The 14,234-nt window shown below is 40.2% G+C and overlaps 1 protein-coding gene across 2 annotated transcripts; it reads right to left on the bottom strand.

Annotated features, from left to right (window-relative positions):
* Positions 1-832: 832 nt before the first annotated feature.
* mapk14a (mitogen-activated protein kinase 14a) lies at positions 833-14,203 on the bottom strand. 2 transcript variants are annotated; one of them, XM_034209351.1, is made up of 12 exons: positions 13,807-14,203; positions 11,600-11,729; positions 11,332-11,390; positions 9,077-9,188; positions 8,851-8,880; positions 5,776-5,823; positions 5,561-5,675; positions 5,386-5,457; positions 4,561-4,640; positions 2,409-2,487; positions 2,134-2,307; positions 833-2,045 (listed from the first exon to the last, which is right to left on the bottom strand). In XM_034209351.1, exons 1-12 carry the CDS (start codon positions 13,923-13,925, stop codon positions 1,981-1,983), a joined length of 1,083 nt encoding a protein of 360 aa, XP_034065242.1. In that variant the 5' UTR covers positions 13,926-14,203; the 3' UTR covers positions 833-1,980. The 2 variants fall into 2 exon arrangements, with proteins under 2 accessions (XP_034065242.1, XP_034065241.1); XM_034209350.1 differs by lacking the exon at positions 4,561-4,640 and adding an exon at positions 4,068-4,147 and having other exon boundaries at positions 13,807-14,201.
* Positions 14,204-14,234: the final 31 nt, after the last annotated feature.

Below are 14,234 nucleotides of genomic sequence, written 5' to 3'. Positions count from 1 at the left end.
AATGATCGTTTATCTAGCTTTGCATTTTTTATCAGATGGTCGAATAAATAATGTTATAAGTCTTTATGAATCTATGCACTGTGTGAAGAGTTATATCATTAAAAAATAGTATGGAATAAAACGTTTCAAATTCTGATGACATATTGAATGTAATATTTCTCAGGCACTAATTCATAACATTTAGCAAGGATACCTTAAGATTGGTAAATAAAAGAATGTGACTAAGCTATGAACTAAGAGGGACCTTTTACACTGTCACAATAGTATGGTAATAATATTATCCTATTCTATTTTTAAATTATCATAACGAAACTTGGCCTTTCTGCTCTGTTATCTCTTGAGTTTATGGCCCGCGTGTGTTGGAACAATACTTTACCTGTTAGAGGTTATTATGGTCTATAACCCAGGGCGGAGGATCATTTTAGCATTATGTTGTCAGCATCCTGTGTTATGAAATTGTGGATTGAGCATTTGACACTTTGAGAAACACATTAATATAGATTTTCTTTTGAACAAAGTGCTTCTTAGATATTTGTGATTTTACAGCCAATCTAAGGTTTTTCATTATTATTTGTAGTTTTTCTGTGTAAGAATGTTTTTGATAAACAGGACACAGACCTAGTCGTCAATGTTTGTGCTTTAAAGTCAAAATATGCATGAAGTAAATGTGGTGCACGTCATACATTATCAATATGCAAGTCTCTTAGTAAAAACCCACAAAATCATTTAAGTCATTAATTAAGTGAAATCACAGAAAATTGGCACTAGAATAGTAAAATAAATAGTAAATCAAAGGTTGTTTGGACAACAGAAAACCAACAAAAAACTGAAAGTCTCTTAAAAATAAGTCTTTATTTTGTTAAACAAAGGACTGACAATAGTAGTTACTCTGCTGGACTGAAAATAGTTTAAGGGATCTTTCGATTGTTGTTTTATAAATATCACCTCCACAAAGTATAAATACGTCTGAAATCCCTCTCATACACATTAATGCAACATTTCTATTATAGGTTTTAGCATGACACTTACATTTCCTGTAAACCAACAAAACACTCTCGCAAACGCACACAAATTCTTTAACTGATGTACATACTAGTGATTGCTTTATAACATAAGCACAATAAGTCTGATTCTTTTAAAATAACGCACAGATATTTACATCATATTGAGTAGAGCATGTACCCTTGAATATTTTTTTCCTACTTAGGTGCTTTGTTGAAAAGTACGGTCTTTAAACAGCAGAGGCTCCGTTTTTTCTGTGTCGCCAAAATATCTGTAAGAGTCTCACGGAGCATCTAAACTATCAAAATAAACATTAAAATGTGTGAAATTCAGTTGGTGAGCACTGAAGGTCAGTGACTACACAAACGGGCACATTCTCAAATACCTAAAAACAAATCTACTTCTGTCACAGATATGAAACCCTTACGAGTTGTATTTTAAATCTATGAATAATTACCATAACTGAATAAGTTTACAAATGCATGTGACCCAGTGCTATATGTGACAGCTTGGCATGGCAAGTGGTAGAATAGCATATCCCTTTTACAATTGATGGACAAAGGAGCTTTTTCATAAATTACTCAATAGAACATTTTAAAAACACAAAACAGCACAGCTATAGGTCCAGGTGTTTCAGCATATCAGTGTCACAGTGACAAGTCATAAAAGTCTAGATTAAAAAATATCTGAAGAATATAAAATGATTTTCAGCTATTGGCAAGAAGTGACATTTCCCAGCAACAGACCATCAACATTAGTGGTTTATAAATAAGATTAATGATAAGCTCTTCCTTTCCCTGCGCTGATTATAATCTCCTTACAGGAGCTAATTGTGGACAATGTTTTCTTGGCTAAAAAAGACCGACAAAGGCTGGCAGGCACTCTGATACAAGTGTGTCTGAGGGTTGGTTTATCACTTATGCTCATGTTCAAGGTGGTTACGAGTTGTCGCAGGCTGGACCCGATGTGGGTAGCTCTTTACTGCATGTCGTCCTCATCATAGAGTGGTGGCTCAAATTCACACAGCGCCTCATACGTTAATCCTGTAAGGAATGAGAAAATTGTTCAATTCAAAATCAGGGTTATTTTTATTAACAGTATTAATGCTTTCCATGTGAAATAAGGACATACGTTTCCATTCTTCAATCACCAGCTCGCGGGTCTCAAAGCTCTGGTCGTACGGCTCGGCCTCGGGCTCATCGTCCGGGTCGTGGTACTGAGCAAAGTACGGGTGAGCCAGAGCCCCGGCTGCTGTTATCCGCTTGTCTGTGTCCAGGACCAGCATTTTCTCCAGAAGGTCCACAGCTTTAAAATCATGTAAAACAATGTTAGAATTACAAAATATATATTCATTGCAAGTAGCAGGGCTGGCACCACAACACAATACTGCAGATATCTTGCATTACCTTGTGGATTGGCACCAATGAACACATCAGCAAAGTTCCTCTTGGGCATTTGAGGCAAAGAGCTGATGTAGTTCCTGGCCTGTAAAAAAAACAAGTGCAGTAAATCAAATGTCAGCTCCCACTAGCAGCAACATGTCTCCTACATTCAGGGGGGATTGTTTCGTAATGCTCCTATATTTTGATGCTACCGATTCCGTTCAATGTAGCCACCGGCATCTAATTATTACTGCAAACCTCCCACATTCCCATCAATAGACGAGAGAACATAAGCCTGAATGTTTATATATATATATTTATTTAAGGCCCATCATTTTTGGAGATAGAAAAAAATGATGTTCACCCCTATGTTGTGTTTGACAACGCTCATCATTGCAATTTACAGTAAACACGGTCCTCTCTTGGATAGGAAAGGGTCGTTTGCCCAAGGCAGAAATGACGTTATAAACAACCTTTTTTATTAGAAATATTAGTAAAACACTTGATAGGTTTTAGTTAAAGTTACTAGCTGTTTCTCTGTACAGGGTTATTGACTACCTGAAGGGGACAAAGGCAGTTAAACAGCTCGAGGCAAATATATGATTGACAGCCCAGGAATGTTGCCAGCGAGATGTCGAGGAAATCGCAGTGTGGTGGATCTGGGTTTCCCTTTTCTAACAGTTAAACAAATTAGTAACGCTAACCCTAAGCTCTGTGCTTCAGCCGCTGCTCTCTTCTATCCCTTTTATTGCATTTTCTTTCATTTAATTTTTCAACACAGTCCAAACAGGGCTTTATAAACTTTTTGTGGTTTTATTATAGGAGTTTTTAGTTTTTAAAAATATTTACCCGAGAGCCCGTTCCCCAAAACCCTAACCTTAGGGGGATTATAAAGGTTCTTCTTCTTAACAAAAAAGATTAAGTTGCAGACTGGCAGTTATTCCATAATTAGAATGAAAAAAAAAGCACATCAATTGCACAAAAAACATGTTGAGAGAAGCAAGATTTTTAGGAAATTTGCAACAAAAAAAGAAAGAAACCACAGAACAAAGCGTCTTACATAGGAAGTGCAGTTAGTCACTACTGTATATAAAAGTAAGCCTAGCTATAACACTGTGCATGTTTGAATCAGCACATTTAAATCAGGAGATTTTAACAATAACTGAGCAAAATGACAAGCATACAAATGCCTTTACCACTTCTGGCAATCACTGTTCGGTCTCATGCAACAAGCGTGTCAGACAGCCAACACACAATCACTGAGAATTCATCCTAAATCCTCGACAGGCCGTGCTGCTCCGCAAACCCCACTTGACCAAAGTAGTCTAAATCAAGCACGTGATGATGTGGTCACCATCATTACCTTCTCATTAAAGAAGAAACAAAAAGGTATACTTTATTTGATATTTAGCTTTAAGGCTTTTACATGGAGAAATCGAAATATCAGCTTACTTTTAATCGAATACGTCAATATGGATATTTCAACAATATTGTTGGGTTGACCACAAGTGCTTTCACAAATACTTGCCATTATAATTCTACACATTTTTTTGTGGAACAATATGGGGATAAATGAAGTATACTAAGCCAAGAGCTGCGTCACAAGAAAAGCGGTTGAGTTCTGACTGTCTTCCCGCCTGTCTGTTGCAAGGTCTAAAGAAAGAAACTGTGGATCCTGCTCACCTCATGGCTGGGCATCCTGCTTATTAGAGTTGCTGGGGGCGTTCCTGTTAGACGCATTATCTGCTGAAGCTGGTTTATATCTATGAAGCTTGTGTCAAGGGGAGTATAGCGACAGAGCGGAGTTGGTTAAGAAGCTGCTTTTCAATCTGACACTGTGGCGCTGAACTCTTGATGCACTGCAATGTTATATTGAAAAGCAAACTACAAGCAATATGTGAGTAAAGAAAGTTAGGATTTAAAGGAAAAACACAAGAAAATACTTTGCAATGCAGTCAGAGAAAGCCAGAGCTGTCATTGTAATCATATAATGAGACATTTAATTTAATTCAACCAGTTAAAGAGGCAGGTAGCAGGTCTCATTCCCACAAAGCTGAAGGTTGTAAAAACATGCTGTCTGTCAGGCAGCAGAAGCACCAAGTTATGCACAACAAAGTGGCAAGTTTGGAGCAGAAAACGGGTTAGAGAAAAACCTTGCATATCTTTGTGAACTCACAGAATCTGAAGATATTTTCATCAAGAGCTCGGGCCCTGGTGTTCCGACGAGCAGCATGATTAGCTTCAACTGATCAATGTCTACCGGCACGGTAAAGGAAGACCAGATGCTGGACAAGAGAGAACTTATAATCTGCCTTGTTAGTCTTCAACCTCCTTGTATGTCACTAAAAAAACATCTGTGATATTAGATTTTTATATTCACACATAAGATGCGAAAATAGATAAAAGCCTACATGTAAGTGTGCACAAAGTGAAGAGAAGGTATTTGAAAAGTAACCTGCAGACAGCTTACAACAAGACAAAAGTGGAGGCAGCTAAAAGCTCTGTTGAACGCAGCCTACAAGCTCAGCCGTTAGTCTGAAAACACTGGCAGGGAAGATAAATAAAATGTGGAGCTCGGTGCAGATTGATAAGCTTATTCAAAGACTGGCAGTTGTGCAGGGAGTAAGTGAACCAAAGCCAACATTGCATACTGACGGTGTAGGAAGAGTTGAAGCACGCCAGTGGAAACATTACAGCAAAGGGTATGAGCCAAGACAGAGGGAAGTGTGCAAACAAGTACCATCGTTGTTACGTTATTGATATTAAAAACACCTCAGGCTGCTTTGTGTTGGAAGAGAATAGCAGGGAGAGCAGGTTTTTCACGAGAGGAGAAGCGTTGAAGATCAGTTTCTGCGACTGCGTTGACAAATATCATAAACAGTACTTCCACAAATAAGTCAATGTGCATTTAACCTGTTTGATTTGTTATGCAAATGGTGGATCAGGGTTTCTCAAACTATAGGAGCTCTGAACGTTCAGTTCACTCAAATGAAAAGGATACGGTCAGTCCCAGGAAACAGAGTTTTTCCAGTGAGGAGTTCTGCCATTATACAGCCGACTGACCAGATATCCACTGGAACACAGAAAAGACAAAAGGCACATACATTAATATTCACTCAGCAATCAACTCCTCTATGATGATGTATAGATACAAAAAGGAAATGCTCCGTCTCTACCTGTCATGTTATAATGCATCCAGTTCAACATGATCTCGGGGGCGCGGTACCAGCGGGTGGCCACGTAGCCGGTCATCTCATCATCAGTGTGCCGCGCTAAGCCAAAGTCCAAAATCTGAGAACAATTGAATTACAAAAAAAATAAAGCAGAAATGTTTGTAAAATACTCACCATTGTGGAAAGCATGTTTTAAATGAGAGCAGTGGTTCACTGACCTTCAGCTCACAGTCTTCATTGACCGCCAGATTACTAGGTTTCAAATCCTGAAGAGAGGAAAAAACACAAGAAATTCTCAGTTGACTAACACTATGATAAGATATTGTCGATTCATTGAAGAAGAATATAAAAGCACCACTTTAATTCTTGGGCTTGTCAGACATGCTCATTGCAAATGCTCCTGTTGGGTGACTATTAAAGGGCTCCCTTGTGTTATACGTTTCTATGCATGTTTAAGTAATTTAAACTAACCAAGACCAAAATGACCAATAGTCAGAGTAATTGACTAAGAGAGGGCAGCCCTAGAATTAGTGTGATTTGAGTTTAGGTGATAAGGCACACTTTTGGATTGACATTGCAGTGCATCTGAAAACTTGATCTGTAGAAAGTGTTCTGATTATAAAGTAATCCACCCCTTTGTTGTAAATCCAAAAATAGAAGCCTTACATAATTAACAACATGTAAAAGTAAAGGTCCTGTTTATGACTTCCCTTCACTTCAGTGTTTGCACAAGGCCCGGTGAAAGATGTTTTAAAGCCTGACTAGTGTTAATTTCGTTGACTAAAACTATGACGAAATATGTTCGTCAACGACCTTTTTTTCCATGACGAAAACGATACGATGACGAGACGGCACCGACGGCAGTAAACAATAACTGTAACGAAATCATCATGCAATATCGTTGACGAAAAATGACGAGACGAAAATGTAGTTTACTAAATAAAAACTATGCTAAAATCTCTCTTTTACTTTCGTTGACGAAAAATGAGGAGACGAAATATTGCCAAAGATAACGTTACATTTCTGATAGTCAGTTTTTCTCCCAGCAGTTCCATTTCCGGTGCTGCGGCAGGGCAGCAGCTGTGTGTGTCTGTGCTGCGCACGGCGGTAGATTTGAATTACACCGGCACACTGTGAACTGTCAGGAAGACTCGGGTCTAACTCATGGTCTAACTAACCTTATTTAACAGAAAATAAAATGGCAACAACAGGGCTTGGGAGCAGTGGTCGCACTCGGGTTAACCGAATACCCCCCTGTCAGCGCGAGTGAGTGATAAATTGTGCACTCGACGGATAATAATGGATTATGACGGAAATGTTACGATCCTGTCCGTCAAAATGACTGACAACGAAAAAGTCTAAAGCCACCACTGCTTGGCAGAAAGAAACGATGTGATACTCCCGTTCCTGTCTAAATCACTTGAATGCGCTGTCTTTAAACAACTCTCCTGTTATCTCCATCAGAACAACCTTCTGGATCCGCACCAGTCTGGTTTCAAGGCAGGTCACTCCACAGAAACTGCTCTCATTGCTGTCACTGAGGAACTGCACACTGCCAAAACTGCATCCCTCTCCTCTGTCATCATCCTGTTGGACCTGTCTGCTGCATTCGACACGGTGAATCATCAGATCCTCCTTCGCACGCTCCAAAAACTTGGAGTTTCAGGCTCTGCACTTTCCCTCCTCACCTCATACCTCAAAGACCGTACCTACAGGGTGACTTGGAGAGGGTCTGAGTCCGACCCTTGTCAATTAACTACAGGGGTCCCTCAGGGCTCTGTTCTTGGTCCCCTCCTCTTCTCCCTGTACACAAACTCGCTCGGATCAGTCATTAGCCCGCATGGTTTTTCATACCACTGCTACGCTGACGACACCCAATTAATTCCGCTCAGAGACCCAGGTCGTCGCACGCATCTCTGCTTGTCTAGCTGACATCTCTCAGTGGATGTCTGCTCATCACCTCAAGCTCAACCTTGACAAGACTGAGCTGCTCTTCCTTCCGGGAAAAGATTGTCCCACTCTTGACCTAACAATCAACATCGGCACCTCAGTTGTTTCCCCGACTCAGACTGCAAGGAATCTGGGTGTGACCCTAGATAACAACCTGTCCTTCACTGCAAACATAGCTGCTACAACCCGTTGCTGCAGATACACGCTTTACAACATCAGGAAGATACGTCCCCAGCTGACACAGAAAGCGACTCAGGTTCTGGTCCAGGCTCTCGTCATCTCACGCCTAGACTACTGCAACTCCCTCCTGGCTGGTCTACCTGCATGTGCCATCCGACCTCTGCAGCTCACCCAGAATGCAGCGGCTCGTCTGGTCTTCAACCTTCCTAAATTTTCCCACACCACTCCGCTCCTCCGCTCCCTTCATTGGCTTCCGGTAACTGCTAGAATCCACTTCAAGACACTGGTACTTGCTTACCATGCTGCGAATGGATCTGGCCCTTCGTACATCCAGGACATGGTTAAACCGTACACCCCAGCGCGTGCACTACACTCTGCATCAGCCAAACGACTCGCTGCACCCTCGCTGCGAGGGGGACCCAAGTTCCCATCAGCAAAAACACGTGGGTTTGCTGTCCTGGCTCCAAGATGGTGGAATGAGCTCCCCATTGACATCAGGACAGCAGAAAGCTTACACATCTTCCGGCGCAAACTGAAAACTCATCTCTTTCGACTCCACTTCGAGCGATAGATTTATTAACAAAGCACTTATATACTAATAAAGGACTGGCTTATCTAAAGCTAGTTGAGTAGCACTTGAAATGTTTGGCTCTATGAAACCTGATGTACTTATATGATTCTGTTTTCTTCAAGGTTGTGTCTTCTTGGTCGAATGCACTTATTGTAAGTCGCTTTGGATAAAAGCGTCAGCTTTGTAATGCAATGTAATGTAATGTAATGTAATGATATTTGGGCCATTTTCGCTACAATGAGGCGGAGAAAAAAAAGCGAATGCATTGTTTTATCAGAAGGGAAGGAATGTGGCCATAACACAGCTGGTAAAAACACCATAAACCTGACCTGATACTCTCTGCAAAGCTGCATTCTTAATCATTCAACCTGTGTTTCTCATCAAATAAGGACAAGATATAATCTTATTGTGAAATACGTTTGACTAAAATGACAAATTTTAGTCAAACTTAACACAGGACTAAGACTAAAACTAAATTAAAAAATAGCAGACGAAATTAACACTAAGCCTGACACACTTCTTTTTATCCGAATTGGGGCAAAGACACCGTGACATTTGCTGACAGACAAAACAAATCTAACATGGCACTTACTCTGTGAATGATGTCTGCTGAGTGGATATACTGCAGAGAGATGGAGAACATGTTAAATAGCACAATCAGTTTAAAGATGTATTAATTACATAATGAGCAGAAGAATGCAGGAAACATTGATTCATCCAACATTTTGGGCAATATGCTCATTCTCCCTCTTGTCAAGAGTCGAGAAAGCAAATAAACACATTACCCAAAATGCCAAGCTTTTTCTGTAAGAGCTCACCTTTAACCCTCTGAGGATCTGGTATATGAGGAACTGCACGTGGTCGTCTGTGAGCTTCTGACATTTCACTATGTTGTTGAGATCTGCCCCCATTAAGTGAGTCACAAGATACCTGCATAGACACACATATCAGGCATGTCAATGTTTTCCCACTTCATGCAAAGCCAGATGGAATTAAATGAATGTATTTGTTAAGTCTGAAACTATTTCCCCATATGACTGCGAGTTTAAAACCGGTTTAACTGCTACTTCTTTTCTTTCTTTCCAGAGGCTCTGAAAGGCCAATCCCTTCACAAATGGAGCGTCATTTAACAACACACCCAATTTAATAGAACGGCATCAATGGATTATTCAAATCTAATCCCAGAGCTGTTTAAAATGCCCAAAGAGCCCTTGTGAAAGAAGGATGCTTCAGCCAAGATACACAGAGCCATGTGCTGTTTAGCAAATAACACTCTCTTCATGAATACTCTTCTATTCTCACTCACCAGCACACAGAGCGAGGCCTTTATATAGCACCCGCTTACGCTTGAACTTGAACAGACACCCTCAAAAGTTCACCCGCCTTGGAAAAAAAGGGGATAAAAATAGTGACCTCTGTTTTCCTCTCTCTTGTAGAAACAGGAGCTCGGAGGAGCCACAGCGTTGTGACTCAGTCTGTATTTTTAGAGCCGAGGGGAACCATACTTGCAGCACCTGCATTTCTGGGATTTTTCCTGGATATCATAATGCATTCAGAACATTTACAATGTTCCAGCAGATGTGCAGATAAAGAGAGCCATATTTTCTCCTGAAAGCCTGTGAGTCAGCATTTATTCTTCTATACACTGTAAGAAAAGCTCCACACCAGACAGCTGTCTCTCATTAACCCTGTTACACACAGTTGTGTTGCATTCAGTCCTTCATAACATTATGCTATTCTGGGCACTCATGATGGACAGTAGGTCATAAAAAGGTTCAAAATAAGTGCATCAGAAACGCCCTATTTCTTTATGTTATGCCTTCTGCTTTATGCCTAAGGCTGACTGACTATATTGCAATTTTGACTTCCAACAGTTGTCATAGATAAATGTGCGTTAGAGGTCAGGCAAGCTAGTTAACAACATACTAACAGATTCCTCGCTTTAAACTTGTAGTCTTCAAACCTGACTGACAATTTATCTGTAAGACTTTGCGCAGCTCCCTCTGGAGTCTCAAAGGTATTTATACAAGTGTTTTTATACAAGCAGAAGTACTACTACCCATCGTCCTTTTAGGTCAGGAAGAATTAATAAAACATTAACCATAAAAGTGGAAAGAGCAGAGGCAATATTCAACACGGCAAATGCCACAAATTAACTAGTATCGCAACTCTGCAGTGAAAGTAGTTTTGCAGTATTTTGTAGACACAAATAACTTAACGAGTGAATACAGTTGACTTGCATGTGTAAACTAACTTCTTGAATGTTTTGAAGTACTCACATACCAAATAGTTACTGCGTATCCTAGCATGTATGACTAAACTCTATGCCCCTCAGTTCTGTTTAGCAGCCATTGCCCATTCCCTCGGCTAAAAACATTAAAAGAAATCAGGGAGCACTGTCTGCAAGGCCTTGTTTCTGTTCCTGGGAGTTGACATATTCTCCCAGTATTAGGTAGGGTTTCCTCCCACACAAAATAACATGCATGTGAGCTGTAAGAAATAATCCTGCCAATGCTGTTGACCAAGGCCTCAGACATGAAGTGGAAACTCCTCAAAAATAGATGGATTGGGCCAAGTTGTGATGAATAACTGTCCATACAGGAATATGTAAAGAATGAAATCAAATATCGTCAGGGAAGAAACTTCAAGTATTCAGTGGACACATTCTTAGGTTGGGAGTTGACCTAAATCTGGAGTCACAACTTGATCTTAATACAAATCCCTCAGTGTGTATAGAAGAGAAAGAGACATTCCACGCACGGCGGGGGAGAATGCCACTGTCCACTTCCCCAATCCGAGGACTCTTTACATAAACAAAACACAAAACCTGTTTGCCAGAAAAGCAGATATGATTCACAAAGCCACAGAGCAGGAAACGAAGTTAAGGAAGCTGGTGTTGAAATGACTCTAGTAGCAGCCAGTGAGTGAATAACTAACAGAGCGGACAGTCAAGAAATGTTCCAGTGTGTTTAGTCAGCTGGCCAGGCTCCAGGTGTTTCCCGGCCATCATGTACAAGTGTTGCTGAGGTGAACTTAGGATGCATGTTATTGTAAGTAAAAGCATTCAACTTACACATCAGTGAATTCTTTTAGACTAGTAGCAGGGCTGAAGACATCCAGGAGGCCAATCACCTGCAAAGAAATGAAAACACTTGACGAGTTAACAACACAAGGAACAAAGGGGAAGCAACTAAAACCATAATTACAAAAAAGCAGGCCACACAACAACAACAAAAACATGTTGTGAGGCGTTGTGGAAGTGAACTCAAAACACTTTTTTTTTTGGTTATGAGTGTTCACCAGAACACAGAACAAAAGGGAAGAGAAACAAGACGACTCACATTTTCATGTTTCATGTGCTTCAGCAACCGCAGCTCTCTGTATGTTCTCTTGGCATGGATGATGGACTGGAAGGGCCGAGAGAGCTTCTTCACAGCGATCTTAAAACCAGTCTTCATGTCATATGCAGAACTGTTCATAAGAAAGTAGAAAAATGTGAGCTTGAATCACAGCAGTTATAATGTCAGTAACACTACTTAAATTAGAGACTGCAAATAACACCAAAGCAAAACAAAAAACAGTAAACAATACCATCCCAGTTTCTCAAAGTACAAGGTGATGATTATAAATAGCTTGTTTTGTCATTCCAACCCCCAAAGATATTGAGTTTAATGTGATATAAAACAGAGCAATAAGGGGAAGTGAAGGGCTGAAAACAAAATGTTCTTCCATTTTGAGGAAAAATGACTCCAATAATAAGATCATCAAATAGTGTCCCTGGTTGACGTTGTACCTGTCAAACTAAAACATTGATCAGCAGACTAGTTGCTGCAGCACTAACCTACATTCAAAGGTTTTATGTCAGAATGTACTGAGTTTTCTCTCAAAAACGAATTAGGTGCAGTAAGAGCTGCTGAAGGCTGTGGAAAAGGGCGACATCAGCAGAAAACGTCATCTCTCAGCAGATTGGGAGCAGCCATGCCTGCACTCTAACGGCTGACTGTCTTTAGAGTCAACTAACCAGCAGGGCCTGCAGCTGGGACTCAGAAACCAGAGAGAGGAGAGAAGCTAAAATATCTTTACTCCTAATACAAATGTGGTTGCACATTTGGTTAGATCTTTAAACGTGCATCATGCATAATATGTTCCACAACAACTAAATTATAAATATGCATAATCCAAAAAACAAATATGCATTTCCCAATAAAAAATACTTTTTGATTGACACAACACATTATTATAACTACTGGTATAAAGCTGGGTATAAATAAACTGACCAGAAGTGTACGGTACATTTAGTCCTTCATGTAAACAATGACACTATAAGCCAGTGTACTGTTTTGGAGAAAAAAATCAATCACGTTTAATGCACTTGGGATGAGCAGACTGTAATCTGACCAGCAACAGATTATCTTATTGCCCAGCAACAGCACAGCTGTCCGCTTCCATTTGCAAAACAAACATCTGCACACTAAACCAAGTGCACTGCAGACAACACTGTGTCCTAGATGGTATCAGCACAACCTATTTAATCATTAGACCAATGCAAAGGGTCAATCTTAACCTCACACTAAAGCTACAATGCAGCATTAAGGAATTGCACCTCACCAGCAAGGTGGTCCGAATCAAGGAGTCAAAATCCCATCTCTATTGTAAATATAATGCAGTTTGTATTGCAAACGAGTGATTATTTGTTCAAAAATCATGTTAAATCTGACTTAAACGTTATCAAGATGTTTTCATTAAGACTGGGAGGTATATTGAAATGATATAGATAGTTTGATAAGAATCATTTAGAATGTGCAAGAGAAAGGAAAGTGTTAATGATCTGTTTAGATGTAGGCCTATAACAGGTAAATCCATACAACTGCAATAGTGACAAGCGCTGCAACAACAACATTGATTTAATTATCGATCAACATGTCAATTCACTTCATAAAATATAATTTAGAATGTCAAATGCATATTGACAAACGTCTGAATTATAGAAAACTGGAGAGCATCCATTTCCAACAAACCATGTATTTTCACTTGCTGAAGGACTACTAATAACCAAAATAGTGTGTTGTGTTGAGCAAAAATCTATAGTATTTGAAACTGTTCAACATGAATAAAAACCTATAATGTAAATCAAATCCCTTTTTCCAAAACATCATTAGAGTAGCCTTTGGGAAAAGGATCATCATTAGATAAGTGCTCTGTGATTGTAACATGCCCAATGATCAGATAAAGACTCGCGTACTTTTTCCACAGTTTAACGTTGTTTATTTAATAAGCAGGTTCCTGCAGTGCATTTCGTGTGAACATGTATGCAGTTACACAGGTTTAACACAAGTTTAACAAGTGGATAATGAGAGATAAATAACTGGTCAACAGGTTTTCTTGTTGGTAGCACATCGTGGCTCCACCTTGCTAGCCAACAATCAGGACAAGCTAACCTAACTTTAGCATCTGCAGCGCAGGCCTCGTCTAAATGAATGGAGGTTAAGTTAGGTGACCAGGCTACTCAAAAAACTACCTCAACCAAATATCGTATAAAGCGCTTTACCACACGGATCCGTATGCGCCAGAGCCCACCGGGGACAGGGTTTGGTAGCGCTCCGGGACTTCCCATATCGTCTTGTTGACCTCCTCTCGGTGAAACTTGGGTCTCTCTTTCTGCGACATTCCTGCAGAACAACTGCGGACCACCGACTCGACTTTCTGCTGTGGGCACTCCGAGCCGTGCAGACAAACTTCCCCAAAGTTACGAGAAGAAAAGCTACAGCAGACGTTTCTCGTTGTTAGATAACTTGAAACAATCGAAGGCTACGAAGTAGACTTCTTGCGAAATTGTGCAGAATCACCGTCTGCTGAATGCACGTTTTAAAATCTTCTTCACGCTGTTTGTTCCTCTGCTGCTTTCAGACAGCTCCCGAGATATCAACCCGCTTGCAACACGTCACATAGTCTCGCGAGATGTTGAGCAAACAACTT

This window comes from Gymnodraco acuticeps, unplaced genomic scaffold, assembly GCF_902827175.1.
Source record: "Gymnodraco acuticeps unplaced genomic scaffold, fGymAcu1.1, whole genome shotgun sequence".
Taxonomy (NCBI): domain Eukaryota; kingdom Metazoa; phylum Chordata; class Actinopteri; order Perciformes; family Bathydraconidae; genus Gymnodraco; species Gymnodraco acuticeps.
The sequence above is the reverse complement of the archived record's forward strand: the minus strand, read 5'-3'. Positions and strand labels throughout refer to the sequence as shown.

Bases quoted from the DNA above. Each gene is read 5' to 3' on its own strand.
- mapk14a (XM_034209351.1), bottom strand. From the start codon at position 13,925: ATGTCGCAGAAAGAGAGACCCAAGTTTCACCGAGAGGAGGTCAACAAG. The intron at 4,641-5,385 runs GTATCCTTTTCA...CCGTGCCGGTAG, and splicing joins TCTGTTTCCTGGGACTGACC to ACATTGATCAGTTGAAGCTA. The intron at 2,488-4,560 runs GTGAGTTCACAA...TTTTTTTTACAG, and splicing joins TGAAAATATCTTCAGATTCT to GCCAGGAACTACATCAGCTC.